This window comes from Balaenoptera acutorostrata, chromosome 17 (genome assembly GCF_949987535.1).
Source record: "Balaenoptera acutorostrata chromosome 17, mBalAcu1.1, whole genome shotgun sequence".
In the NCBI taxonomy this organism is placed as follows: Eukaryota; Metazoa; Chordata; class Mammalia; order Artiodactyla; family Balaenopteridae; genus Balaenoptera; species Balaenoptera acutorostrata.
Window position 1 is genome coordinate 35,423,624 of NC_080080.1, and position 14,631 is coordinate 35,438,254.

The following is a 14,631-nucleotide window of genomic DNA, read 5'->3' on the forward strand; positions in this document are numbered from 1 at the left end:
GTCATAGTCTGTGTGTAGACACATATACACACATGCATATGTGCCTATACACACACCATGGCTTCTAGCTCTGAATTTAAATCAACTTGGATGGGCTTAAAATTTAACTCTTCTCATCAGTCTGTTATTCAGTGAGATTTAACTTCAATTTACCTATTTTGTCTTTTCAAACTATTTGTCTCTTAAATTTGTGAACAACACAAAAGTGCCTGACATATTCTGACAATTTACTGAATGAAGACATGGGTGGTCCTTCAGCAAATAATTTATTCTTGTACACTGCATGAACTACACATGTTTTATTCCAGTTTTCCATTCTTCATTTCATTACTTAATATGCTAACAGTCTTAGGGTGAGGCAGGGAACAAGATGTTATAGGCACATAGGATTAGAAGTCAATCAGCCCAAATCATCTCAGACCTACAAACAGGGCTCCCTCCCTCTAGCACAAGTCCCCGAACTTTCCCCACCCCAGTTGATATCTCCAGAAACTGTAACACTTCCCAGTTAAACCAACTCTAATTTATAAAAGAAGATTGAACTCTTTCTCAAATGATGATACTTTATTATTAGCAAGAGTCTTGAGAATTGCTGTTCTGTCATAAGACATCCCACAGTCTCTCTCAAAGACTCATTCTAGTGTCCAGTAGCCCTTAATATCAGAAATAATTTTCCAGCTCCTATAATTGTCCTTTTGAGTTGCAGACTGAATAGATTCAAACAAAAGAAATAACTTTTTGGTAATTGGTGGTGCAGGACACAGACACACTACAAGAAGTATAAATCCTCAGATGGATTACCTTTCGATAAATTGGGAATTATAAACCCAATTCCTTCAGTGGCTCAAGACTCATTCAAATTAACCTCCATTTTCAACCTCCCTGATAGCCCATGGCTGCCCAATCACTTACCAAATTGGTCCACAGGTAACGGAAGGGAAGTTTGTTATGTAGACGATAGGGTTGGGAGGTGTTTGTTATATGAGGGATTTTTGCATTAATTGCTATTTGAATTACCCATGTTGCTATTCCTGTTTACTTATTTTCCAACAATTATTAGAGGATTTAGATGTTATTTCAAAACTGAAATTCCAGTTCTCTTAAATATATTTCTTCAGGAAGGTAAATGTGTCCTTCAAAGGAGGGAAGCAATTCCCGCTCTCACTATTTTCCTAGGTGATGCTAAACCACAGCGTCTGGGGATTGTAGGTGTGAGCACAGCAGAAAAAGCTGGCTTAGAAGAGCTGGCTTCCCAGTCTGTGAAATGGAGATAATACAGTGCTGGCCTCACAGCATCTCTGAACAATGACGAGATGCTCATTTATTCGGCTCTCGGTTTTTTCAATACTTGCCTTTTCAAGAGCAGAAACGCTAGTGGCAGCTCTGCGTTCCTGGAGCCAGTTCAAAGAGCTTTCTTAAGATTGGATCCTTATTTTGGCTTCTCCAACCTCAAAGAGCTTAATTAAATTTTGGGAAAAACTTTCTCTTGGCAAGTTTTAGATTTTGTAAACAGGGGAAAAAAACCTTTAGATTTGCCTAATTCCACACTTGCGGGTACTGCAGAGACAACGAAGACATACATTTGTTCCTGCTGAAAGGCAGGGCGAGAGAGAGGCTGCCAGCCACTGCTGGAGGACAGCTGAAAAGACCAGCTCTATAGTTTTGCTCAGTAAATAGACGAGTCTCGTGAAACTATCAGACTGCATTGCCAGGGTTTTATTTTTATTTTTATTTTTTTTAATTTTTAAGCCAACCAAATAATATGAAAAAATGTGAGACTATCAGGTTATCTGAGGTGTCATTAAATGCATCTCTAAAGAAAGAAAATAATTAGGCCCCAAGCAAAAAACATCAACTCAAATAAAAAGCATAGATAACATGTTTGGGATGAACGCATGGTCTTATTACATCAGTAAAGATATAGAAAACGGCCCACCAAGTAGGGGTAAACAATGTGGTGGTACCCGGTAAATGTGAAAAAGAAAAAGATGCAAGACAGGAAATTAAAGCATTTTATGGTATTAAGCACGGTGGGTCTATTAAGAGGTTTTAGTTATCTGTGTGTGTGTGTGTGTGTGTGTGTGTGTGTGTGTGCGTGCGTGCGTGTGTGCACACGTGCACACAAGTTAATTCTGAAAGCTCATAATCTAAACCAGTATCTCTTTATGGGACAGCTTTAACCTTTCGTTAAAACAGATTCTCAGAGCATCCATTCGGTGGATGCTCTTCAAGCACCCATTCCCTGCTTTAATCCTCTGCGTAACATTCCTTCTGGTTAACCACTCAGGGCTTCAGATTGCCAGCGGTAGGGAAGAACTTTTCCAGAAAAGGGTTATTAAACAATAATGCCTAGAGCCAGACAAACACACTTCCTGGAAGCAGTGAAGAAACATTAACCCAAATGAAAGACCACGTTAAGTATAATTTTTAATTTCCAAATCTAGCTATCTTTTCTTGGGAAAGTTTGTTTTAAAACAACTTTCTATTTGTTTGCTTCAGGGAATCAACAATAATTTCTAGTTAAGTTAAAAAGGAGAAATTTCCCCTTGGTTTATTAGTGTAGGTATTATATTTCTATGTTAGCAATTAAGTCTTGGAGTTGTTAACCAAGTTTCATCAAAAAGTCTACAGCATAACACAATAATATTTAAAATATGAGAAATTAAAGTATCAAATGCACATTTAGCTGGCATCCAGAAAAATACTACCAAAATTGATCCTTTCATCATGGAAGAGGACAGAGCCCAACCGCACCCTGATTTCCCTGTTAACAAGACACATGCCCGCTTACCATGGTATTACCTACATACACAGAACCATACATGGAAGTTTGTTCATCGACTAGTCAGCACTGGTTGAGCATCTTTTCTGTGCCAGGCTCTGTACCAGGTGCTGGTTATACAAAAGTTAAAAAAAAAAATCTTCTCTCCCCTCAAGAAACTTGGCATCTAGTGGAATGGACAGAATGTGAACTGATAAACCAAGTGAAACACAGCAGAAGTGTTATTGTCTAGACATAAACTAAAACTCATGGAGGGAGCAGCTGACTATGCCTGAAAGATTAGGAAGATCTCACCTAAGTGGGGTCGGGGGAAAAGGTCTTAGGGGTGAGATGTCAGCCAGGTAAAGGAGAAGAGCCCTAGAGAAGGAATAAAGGAGAGGTTGGAAGTAACTAGGAAAACTAGTGAGGGGTGAAAACATACCTGTAGATTTGGCATGAAGAAATTTTAATAAAAGGCAGGTTATGCTGGATTCAGACATGAGTAGTAGTTTAGGATGGGGGGTAGGCATTGACTCCTCTTTTAAGAAACATGGATTGGAAGGAAAGAGGAAGACCCAGCAATAGTTTTTTGCAAGGGAGTCTGCCAGGATCAGGGCCTGTAAGTGTGGGCGGTCTGAACTCTGGCCCTGTCCTGGTCCATTCCCTGGGGGAAGGCTGGGGGAGCCCCAGATCACCCTAGGCACACATGCCAAGGAGGAAATGATTCTCCCCAGAGGTGTCTGTCCCCAACAGAATGAGCTTCTAGGACTCATACAGAGACATGCATGCAATAAATAAAAACCCACGGTGGCTCAATTTTTATTGAAAACTAATACGTTCCGCCTGAACTAAGATTAAATTTTTAAAAATATTTGCCGTTTGTAACCTTTTAAATATATAACATTAATCGCCTACCATTTTTTTAAAAATTATTTATTTATTTATTTATTTATTTTTGGCTGTGTTGGGTCTTCGTTACTGTGCGAGGTCTTTCTCTAGTTGTGGCAAGCGGGGGCCACTCTTCATCGCGGTGCGCGGGCCTCTCACTATCGCGGCCTCTCTTGTTGCGGAGCACAGGCTCCAGACACGCAGGCTCAGTAATTGTGGCTCACGGGCCTAGTTGCTCCGCGGCACGTGGGATCTTCCCAGACCAGGGCTTGAACCCGTGTCCCCTGCGTTGGCAGGCGGATTCTCAACCACTGCGCCACCAGGGAAGCCCCTAGCCTACCATTTTTATCATGTAAATATTGTATAACCAAAGTAGAAGATGAAAAAAGTTTTCCAGGAGCTGTGGTTACAGTACTTCTCTGTAAAACAGAGGCGCCCTACACTGCCTGTACCTGTGGCAACAGCCAAAGCACGACGCCACGCGAGCAGCGTGTCGGGCAGAGCCTGCCCCATACCCCAGCCTGTTCTCTCCTGCGCAGGAAGCAGGTTCAAGGCTGCTCCTCTAGTTTAGCCCTGACTCACTGCCTTGACTCTCTCCAGGCAGCCCTGGTTGGTTTTTGTTGTTTCTTTGCTTTTTTTTTTTAACGTGAGGGCTCTCAAGAGGTGGTGTTTTATTTTGAATCAAGTTTCCTGTTCATATCTATTCAGAAGTGTGGAAAGAGTCTAGGGAACATCAAGAATCAAAATTCCATTTACTTGAGTTATTTTGAAAGGAGGGAAGTCCCACACTTTCCCGACTGCAGGAGAGAGCAAGTTTATACAGTTCTGGGGGAGGAGGGCTCTCCACAGAATACAACTCAGTGGCGGAGTGGGAAACCCAGAGGAAGAGGAGAGAGTGGCCGGGCACACTTGTCTCCCAGGCCTATGTGGGCCACAGATTCACTCTGACTCCTTGGCTACCTGACCTCTTGAAAGGCAGCAGCTGCCTCGCCCAACCCACCAGTCTCTTCCCTCCCACTGTTCTGCACAGCTCTGAGTAGCCCAACCCAGGTTTGACTATAAAAACTGCAAGAAAGCACACTTGTAGGGTACATCCAAAGCCAGCCTCCTCTAGAAAGCTCAAAGCAAAAAGGAAGGAAGGAAGGGAGGAAGGAGGAAAGAAAGAAAGAAAGAGAGAGAAAGAAAGGAAGAGAGAGAGAGGGAGGGAGGGAGGGAGGAAGGGAGGAAGGGAGGAAGGGAGGAAGAAATGAAGGAAGGAAGGAAGGAAAGGTGTGACAACTTTATTCGCAATTCCTATTTGAAAGTGGAGTAGGACTTCAGACAGAAGAGAGCTCCCAAGCCTGGACAGACGAGCCAAGCTGAATAAGTCCCAGTGGTCAACGAAGTTCTATATTCGCAAGTCTTCTGAAAGGCTTCTCTTTGACTCTCAAAGCAAACAATTTAGAACTAAACGTGAAGAAATATTTTGATTTCATTGGAACTTAAGTGTTCCTGAAAGCTTTATCTTAATATAAGATTGCTATTAACAACACGATTTAAAAATAAAGAGATAGATTTGCGTTAGGGCACAGACGAAAATCCTATAATCACATGCTAATAACCCAAGATGTACTATAATTGCCTGCTAATTACCATGAAAAACTATGGGATTAGTATTAACAATATAACTAATACATCCTGGTACAGGGAAAGATTACTTACTGGGAACCAAAATTAAAGACAGATTGAATAAAGAGCAAATGGTTAGTTTCACAATTAACTACAAAATTATGTCAATACTGGTCACACTGGATGTGACTGTAACGTAATGATGCTTATCTGGACGTGCTTGTGGAATAAGTCTCGTTACATAACGATCCATACCACCCGTTGTGAAAGTGCAAAAACTGTGATGTTATTATTTTGAAACATCTGCATTGTAAAGCAAGAAAGTAGTTCTGCTCAGTAGAGAAATTATACTTGAATGAGTTTCAATATATCTGCTGCAGCTTCTGATTTTTCATTTTATAAATCAATATTAGTTGTTGGACGTCTTATAATTTTCCTTCCCTGTTTGAAAGGAAACAAAGAGAAAAATATCCCTTCCCAGGAAAGTGGTTTTGGAATTATTCACGGTTTGAGTAGACTTGGTATGCAGTCTGGTTCATTTCGTGATTTGCGGTTCATTTCAAATGTTTTTAAAATGGTTTCCATTGTGCAAAACTGGATCCCTCCACCGTGCAAATGAGTCCCGGGTAACTCCCAGCCTGCTCCGCGTGTACACGGTGCCTCCAAGTCACCGTGCCCCTGGCTGGACTCAGCACCGGCCGGCCTCCACTCCCCCGCACCTGGCCACGCTGCTCCTCCGGACCCCCTGCCTCAGGGCGGGAGACCCGCCTCGCTAACAAAGCTGAGGTTTTCTTCTGTGATTTTTATCTTCTCCTTTATTCCCACGGCCAGTCAGTCCTGGAGAGTCCACCAGTTCTAGAATTCATCTCCCATTCCTGGGTTAACTTTGCATCTCTCCTTTCCCAGCCATAGCGGTCTCTCCCTCACTTCATCCCACCCCCATGCTGGCCCAGAGCTACCTCTCTGAAATACAGATATCACTGCATGACAGTCCTGCTGAAAATCCTCAGTGGTTATCCAAAGCCTCCAAAATCAAATACTGCAACTCATTAAAGAGAAATACCGCCTCATCACAATGTTCCATTTGCCTTTATTTATTCCCAGTCTCCTCCTCGTCAGAGTTCTGGGAGGACTGAAAAGTGAACGGAACACATCCACCTGGATGAGTGACAACTTTTATGAAGCCTCACTTATGTATTCCTGGATCGCTAAAGCCCATTCTGTTCAACAGTAGAATAACTGAATTAGCAAAATACAAAGTATGCGTGTTACATCTCAGTATAAAAAAGTATAAACACACACTTTTCAATAGCTCCCCAACAAAACTGCAAAACAAGACTGTGCAGCCAAGCTAATGTCAAAGCGGCGGAGGACGAGAAACTCCGAGCTTCATTCCCCTCAGCATCTGGTGTGGTGATGTTCCTCTGCAAAGACCCACCCCACGGTCTGAGAGATAGCGTTTCCCCAACATTACACCTGCAGCTCTGGGGGTTACCACCGGGACACATGTGGTATTTGTCAAAGGCCCTCTAATACCTGGGACCTTCTGGGCCCTGGACCCTTAAACACCCAGCTGGGCTCGTTCAGCCTCCACGGTAGACCTGGAGCTTCAGCCCATACCTCATGGAAACAGCTTTAAATGGGGCTCCTCTTAGAGCTTGAGACCAGCAAATTCCATCTATACTTCATATCCCTGGTGCTCTAAGATTCCCCTTAAAAACGCAAGCCTCTCCACAGCTACCAGAGTCTTCAATCTCATTTTCTCAACCCAGTTTACTCGGGACTTCCCTCCTTCTCCCCACTCCCTGTGTTAAGTCAAATCGATGACACTCCCACCAGCATGCACGAGAGTTTCCACCCCTCCCATCTTTGCCAACAGTTTTACCAGATTTTATACAATTATGTGCCAATCTCATTCCGGTTTTTCGGTCTGGATTCCTGTACCTCTGCGTGGGCTGCTTCCTTGGCTCACAGCACTCTCTGCCACCTTTTTGACCTCAGCCACTCTTGTTATCTTTGCAGAGGGGTCTTAGAAACATCTCAGGGAAGTGTTCCTCCCATGTGTCCCTCACGCGTGGTATCTTAGCTGGTCATCTTCTTGCCTCCAGACTTGAGCAGTTCGAGAAGGGGGCTCCACTTTATTTATTTATCTCTGAATTGCCAGTTCCTAACAAAGGGTCCATTTGCTGAGCGAATGTGGAATCACTCTGCCTTTCTGCAAGCCGGTGGTAACTAAGATGGGACCAACACTAACTCCACGTCCCCTTAGAAAGGGGCTTCCACACTCAGAGAGGAGCAAACGACAGATATCATCAAAGTGGCGATTCCGTACAGTAGGTACAACTGGCACAGGGACAATCTTTGGGCTGCAGAATGTAAACTTATTTATGACCTGAAATAATTTTGTTATCCGATGAGCTCACAAGAAAGAACTTGTGAAACTTGGAGAACTCTGCTTGTGTGCTTTGCCAAGCAGCAGAATGCACTTGGGCTAGGGTTAGTTTGTTGTACTTACATCCAATAAGAGCTAATTGCTAATGTTTCCTTCCCCACCAACATAGTTTACGGCCTAATGTACAAGAACCACGTCTCTGAACTGGCTTTTAGAAATATCAGAGCTAGTAGCAGCCAAGAGTCCTACCACCCAGAGTGCAAGATGTTCTCAATGTCCAGAGAGAAAGGCATAGAGGGGAGAAGAAGGACCTCAATGCAAGGTCAATTTGTGAATGTGTGCAGTCACTCTGCATGTAATGAGTGCCTGATGGGGGCCAAGAACTATCTAGAGGTCAGGATACAAAGACAATAGACAGTGGAGTAAAGACATAGAATACTAAAAAATAAAACAAGGGATGCAAACTCCAGCATTCCTGGGTTTCCATCTTCACTTACCAGGGATTTGACCTTGGGTAAAATTCTTAGCCCCTCACCATCTCAGTTTTTAAACAACAAAGTAAGTTGTTTTCAGGAGGAAGGACAAAATGTTTATGTCTGATGCACAGAAAGAGCCCAGTACATAGAAGGCAACAGACACATGGGAGCTTTCATTAAGACATAGTTCACTCCTTCAAAAGCCTGCCTCCTGTCACTGTAATAAGTTTCATCCATACATTTGTTCATTCATTCATTCACTCATTCATTCCTTCAGGAAATATTTAGTGAACACTCACGATGACTTGGGCTCTGTGCTAAGCATTGGGGCTGGAGCAGAGAACAAATCAGACAAGTGCCTGCTCTTATGGGGCTTATTCTGGTAGGGGGGGGCACACAAGAAGAAATAGAAACATATATTCATAATAACATGTTAGGTGACGATAAGCAGTGTGCATTAAACTGAAGTTACGGGAGCTCGAGAGTGATGAGGGTGTGACTTTGGGTAAGGTGATCGGGAAGGTCTCTCTGATAAGGTGACAACAAGCAAAGGCCTCCAAGAAGTGAGGGAACAAGCTGGGCAACATACGAGTATCCACCCAAGGAGGGATGTGACTGGTGCGAGGCAGGAATGGCCTCCCCGGGAACGCCAGTCAGCACACGGGAAGCTGGGAGCTGAGGCGCCACGAGCCCTGAGGAACAGCCTCCTTCCCGGGCCCTCAGGCTCTCACTCTCCTTTCCATGGGTCCACAGACAGGGCTCCATCGGGGACGCTGAGGGTCCCCTCCCGTCAGGCAGCCGGCACGCAGGGGCTACTCAGAGGATCAAGAGTAAGTGGGAGATGAGGAGTAGCCACAAAGAACAGCCAACAGTCTCATCCAAGGGAGACAGATTTACGTAAGGAAAGATGCAGAATGTTCTCCAGGCATGATTATTTCAGGGTGCAAGAGATGACAGGAGAATCCTTGAGTGTGAGTGCTGAGGGGATGTTGAAGAAGCAAAGACACAAAGACAGGTAAGAGCTCCATCGGGCTTCCCCTGGGATGGAGGGAGGGAGGCCGCGTGCCGGAGACAGGGCTGGTTGTCCCAGGCACCCCTGGAAAGGAGAGGAAAGGATGTGTACACCCATACACACAAAATTGTGTTACGCGTAATTTGAGGAGTTTGAGGTTCCCCTACAGCCCACATCCACAGACCCCAAGGACCAAGGTTATGAATGCTTGTTTTAGCAAAAGGGGCCTCACCTCAGTCTCTAACATGAGCTTCAAGTTCACTACCTGCAGGGCTCAGTTGAACTTGCTGACCACAGTGGCTGGTGGAGGCTTGGGAACTGCAACCTTGGAGCCCTGACTTTAACCTCTAGTTCATGGAAGTTAAGAAAGATAACACGTTACATAATTTTGGATTCTTCCTTTTCTTCTGCAGGCTACTAGAAGGTTCTCAACCCCAAATGACAACGGTATAGCATACACACTCTTGGGCCTCCCTAGCCCCTCAGCAGCCAAGGTGCAGCCTCATGAACATTCTCTACACTGCCCTGCAGAGTTACTACCGCTGACAGCACACCACACACAGATATATGCGCTGTGGCAGCACCAGCCCCCCTTTCTATTGGAAATGGTGTTAACCATCCGCTGGCAGAGGAACAAAGGGCTTGATTATTATTTTTTTTGATCTAGTACAAGAATGAATTAGATGAGATTTTTTGCATATTTCCTAATTCTGTCAGGTTGAGATTAGGGGTAGAGACTGTGGTCTGAAAATTGATTTTCCATTTGAAGCTAAGGGGCTGATTCAACGCCTTGATCTCAGATTCAGAGCAAGTAGCCCAAGTAGCCATGAAACTACTTAGTAAGAGTCACAAATCTCAATGATGAATCGTGTGTGTACATGTGTGCACACACGCATGTGTAAAGGGTTACATGAGGGAGAAAAGGCAGGCAAGAGGTGATAAAGAAAAGAGGTAAGATCTGAAATCCTCTGAGACCTGAGAGATCATTCTGGTCTAAGAAAAGTAAATCTTGTAACGACATCAAATTTAAACCAATAGGTATGCCAGTAAAATGCTTGTATTATTTGCCTTATTTGGACCTAGTCCATATTTCTATTTAATTGCTCCTCTCATTTTCTTGGGCAATAATTATAAGGCTAAACTTTTCAAATAAAATAAAATTGTTCCTCTGCTCTGTGCGGATTGGCTGCAAAGCATTTTATGGCGAGTATCCCCAAACCCTTCGTCCTAGTCAGTCAGTTTTGGGGGTTCAGGGTATGACCTGGGTGAGGAAGATTGTTTTTATCCCAGCTCTTGCACTAATTCCTGCCCTAATTATCTGAGGACAAGTCACTTGGAAAGGTGGGTCAGTGAGCCTCTCTAGACCTCGGCTTCCTAGTTTATTAGCTAAATAAGTTTGACTAGTTTACAGATGTGTATGTGTGGCAGGGGTGGAGGGGGAGGAGTGGTGTAGCCATTTTGCAAGAAAAACCAGCAAGTTAGTTTCAATATGTTCTACAGTGAGTCTCTAACCCTAACCTAGTTACTAACTTCTCTGCCATTGGTCAAGGGGCCCTAGCAAGCGTGAGATGGAAGGTCTGAAAAATCCTTCATTACAATGCGAAAGAAATCAAAGTAAACATCCTTTTAATGGCTCACTAACACCTCTGGTATCCAACACAGTGGAAACCTTCGCTTGGCCTATCCTCACAGGGGCTGTACGCTCTTGGTCCGCAAAACGTGAAAATAAAGCATATAAATGAGAAATGATTTATTTCTTATGGAAGCAGCATGTAGATAAAGTGTTAAAATTACTTAGAAACACATATACATTAAGTCCCCTACCTTCAAGTTGTGAACTTTCAAAGATTCAAACCTGTGTTCACGTGTCCAATCACGTAGGTTAGCTCATGTGTCTGGCGTACGTTGTCACCTGCGTGCGTCCTCTACAAGTGGTGGTGCTTTTGTGTACTTTACTGTACAGTACTGTACAGAGTACAGTAGTACAGTATCACTGGATCGTTTTTTCAAGAAGGTGGATAGAATTGAATCCAGCAAGGAACCAGAACCTGTGCCATCAGTGTCAGGCGTGAGTGACATTGCAGCTTGCCCTCCATCTCCTAGTGCTGAGGATCCTTCAGCTCTACCATCTCCCACCTCCTCTCCCTCCTCCAGTCAGTAACTCTTCTTGCCTGTTCACTCGATGCCAGCCCCTGTAGGCCAGCTGTTGTACCGTACTACTGTACTTCTCAAGGTACTGTACTGTAAGATTAGAAATGTTTTCTTCGTTTTTTTGTGTTTGTTTTTATGTATTATTTATGTGAAAAGTATTATAAACCTATTACAGTACTGTACTATACAGCCAATTGTGCTAGTTGGGTACCTAGGCTAACTTTGGTGGACTTACGAACAAATTGGACTTGCAAACGCGCTCTCGGAAGGGACCTCGTTCGTTGGTAGGGGACTTACTGTATTACTGCGTTTTTAAGTAATTTCTAGGTACTTTGAGATCCAATCCCTGACTTCCCCTGCTTTGCTCTGTGTCTTAGAGGTTGATTCCTGCAAAGTGCATGTGCCAGGGTCATGTGCCCTCTGCTTCAGGGTAATGTGGCCAACGGGAAGCCCTGGGGGAGACTGGGAGGCAGGGCGAAGCCAGGGCATCCCCTCTCCCCCTCCCTCTTGGCACTGAGGGGTGTCTCTGGCAGCGAGTCCTCTGAGGTTCTGCCTGCTCCTGGAAAGCTGCTCCCTCTGTGGTCCCAGCTCCTGCGGGCGCCTGTTCCTGCTGGGCAGCTCTCACAACACCCACCACCACTCCCTTTGGTCCTCTGGCCCCCCAGCTAAGAGCGGCAGTCTCCTCCTGTTGGTCCTCTCTGCACTGCCTCATGGTGCCTTCAGCCCTCCCAACTTTGACAGTGAATTCTCTCCATGAAACCACCTGGTGTGGGCTCTGCTTTCCTGGCGGGACTCTGAGTCTTGTCCAGAGGGCTCTAGGTCTCTGAAGAACTGACATCACGTGTAGGAATGTACAGATTCCAGAAAATGCACTTGGCAGGTCCATTCCTTCTCTGCTGCCAGGAAAGCTCTCTCAAACATTGCATTTGCCTGATCACCTAGGACTATTTGCTCTAGACATGTGTTTGGATGGAAGGAACATGAGATGGAGAATTAGAGAACGAGAATGCTCTATCTAGTCATGTGACCTTCGCAAGTACCTGAGAACCAAATGAGCTGAGGTTATTCGCGTCACAGGGGGATAAGAGTTCCTCTGGCCTGCCTGCCAATTATTAGGCTCAAACACAAGAGGGCATGGAAGTATGTTTTAGAAACTGGCACGGCCGTTGCAAATCTAAATCTATTATTATAGGAGACACAGGTGACTTTTATGGAACGAAGAGTGTTTTGCTCTCAGCTTAGCCTGATTTTGACTTCTCAGCCTGATTTGTACTAAATGTACTAACACATAGGAAAAGGGCACAGACTAGTGCCTGACACATCATGAGAGTGATGTGGGTCCCAGCTGTGCTTTCTGGGCTGGGCTCTCCTTTGCATCAGGACAACATGGCGGTTTACCGAAGACCGTGCAGGGAGGTCAAGGTCAACTTACCGATGTCGAGGACCCTCTGCTTGGCTGTGTGCTGTCGAGAGTGCCAGTACTTCCAGTATTTCAGCTGTTCGTCCCGGTTTTTGTCTTCACTGAAGACCACCATTACCACGCTCTGCAGAGGGGGAGAACCACAGAGCTTACTTTCTGTTCAGCACCTCCTGCTTCACACAGTCTCCAGTTCTAGAAGTTCTACCAGAGGTGGGTTGCTGTAATTTCTGTAAATTTGCTTTTCCTGCTTTAGAAAAGCCCAATAAGCTCAGTTGTATGGTTTGTTTCATTTTAAAATGGGCCTACTTTAAAAAAATGAATGGGAAATGACAACAGCACATAGTGAAAAAGAATGCTACATCATTTTTACCATGAATCATAAACGAACAGATTATCCAATTTACCAGCAAATTTATTATTTTGTGAGCTGAGTGGGCATACCGAAAAAGATTTTTTTCTTGTATTGGAAACAAGAACATTTTTGAAATTTCATATCCTTAAACATAGAATTTGGTGCTTTTGTAAAGGAGCAAATATCTGTTTCTGGCCTAATTAAGTGCCTCTGGCTGGATTAGTGGGAATAATGAGAGAAATACTAAAAGATGAGCTCATATTGATGAACGAAGATCTAAGCTACAGATATTTCATAGACCAAAAGCTACAAGGTCAACTATGTTATTTATAAAAATATGTAGATGTACTTTTAAAATGAGCATGAGAAACTAATAATGACTTGTAGAAATAAGAATCCCAAACCGCTTTCACTTCTGAGTTACAGCCTTGTTCAAGTAAATATATGTTAATTCATTGCCATTTATGAGATGGAGGAGGTACCAAAAACAAACAAATAAACAAACCAAAAAAACAAAAAGCAAAATCCCTTTAATTACAGCATGAGGAATACCGTATCCAGGAATATACTCCCCCCCTCATTCCATATGCAAAATACTTCTTAGACATTTTTCTGCTATTCCAGAAGAATGTTTCAATGACTCTCATTCGTTAATAACTTCTCCTCTGTAGCATTTCACATACTTGTAGTCATCTACCTAATTATTTACAATTATTCAGTCCGTGGCAATGTCTTCCCACTGATGCCTATCTCAGTGAGGGCTGGGACAGTGTCACTCACCACGGGGGCCCTGGTGCCCGACAAATAAGAGATACCAAATACATGTTTGCAGCTGTACTGTCAAGTCAAAATCTGGCTTATTCCCAGTGGTATGTAAACATTTGTCACACAAGAAAGCAGATGTTTGTTAGAAAAGCTAGTTTAGAAATATGCATCCGTACTATTTGCATTGACAAGCGGCATGACCCTCAAAGGCATGGAGGAGAGATGACAAGAAAGGGATCTACTGGCTGGGCTGGTGGAACTCTGGGCTCAGCCTCTCTCCACCCTCCCTCCCCCTTCCGCAGGCTTCTCCATTTATATGTAAGAGTTTACTGCCCAGCATCCTGGTGTTTTTTTCTGTCTGTTCCAAAATAAAAATAACATTTCAGGTAATTTTTTCTAGCACATGACTAAAACGGCATATTCTTGGGATGGAAATGTATTTTTCCAGTGGTAAGGAAAAAGGCCGTTTGAAACTGCTACTACCACGGCTAAGCTTCGACACGGGATGCGACACTGTTCTCAGAAATCAGTGCTAGGAGGTTCCAAGTGCACCCCTCATCTCTCCACACTGCTGGCTCTCCCAGAGCCTGGGAGGAAGAAAGATCCATTCTGAGAAGGGCCATCCTACTCTCCAAGGCTGGTCGACTGAAGTCCTTAAGAGAAGGAAGGCTCTTGGTTTTAGGCAAAATGCAACAGAAGGAAATAAAATTTCTCTGTTTAATTATTTCCATGATTTCAATGAAAGAACATTCTTGGAAAAGTCCCTGCACTACAAACTGTTGTCATGGCCTCAGATTACTAACCAC

General features: G+C 44.0%; 1 protein-coding gene across 3 annotated transcripts in view; it reads right to left on the bottom strand.

Moving 5' to 3' along the window:
* Nucleotides 1–14,631, bottom strand: part of GRHL2 (grainyhead like transcription factor 2) — a 166,851-nt gene that overhangs the window by 74,297 nt on the left and 77,923 nt on the right. For all 3 annotated transcript variants that reach the window (XR_450244.2, XM_007173397.2, XM_007173396.2), the window contains exon 7: nucleotides 12,721–12,832. Coding sequence is in view for 2 of the 3 variants with exons in the window: in XM_007173397.2 (XP_007173459.2) it covers nucleotides 12,721–12,832 (112 nt within the window). In the remaining variant the exon portion in view is untranslated. The remainder of the gene's footprint in view (nucleotides 1–12,720; nucleotides 12,833–14,631) is intronic.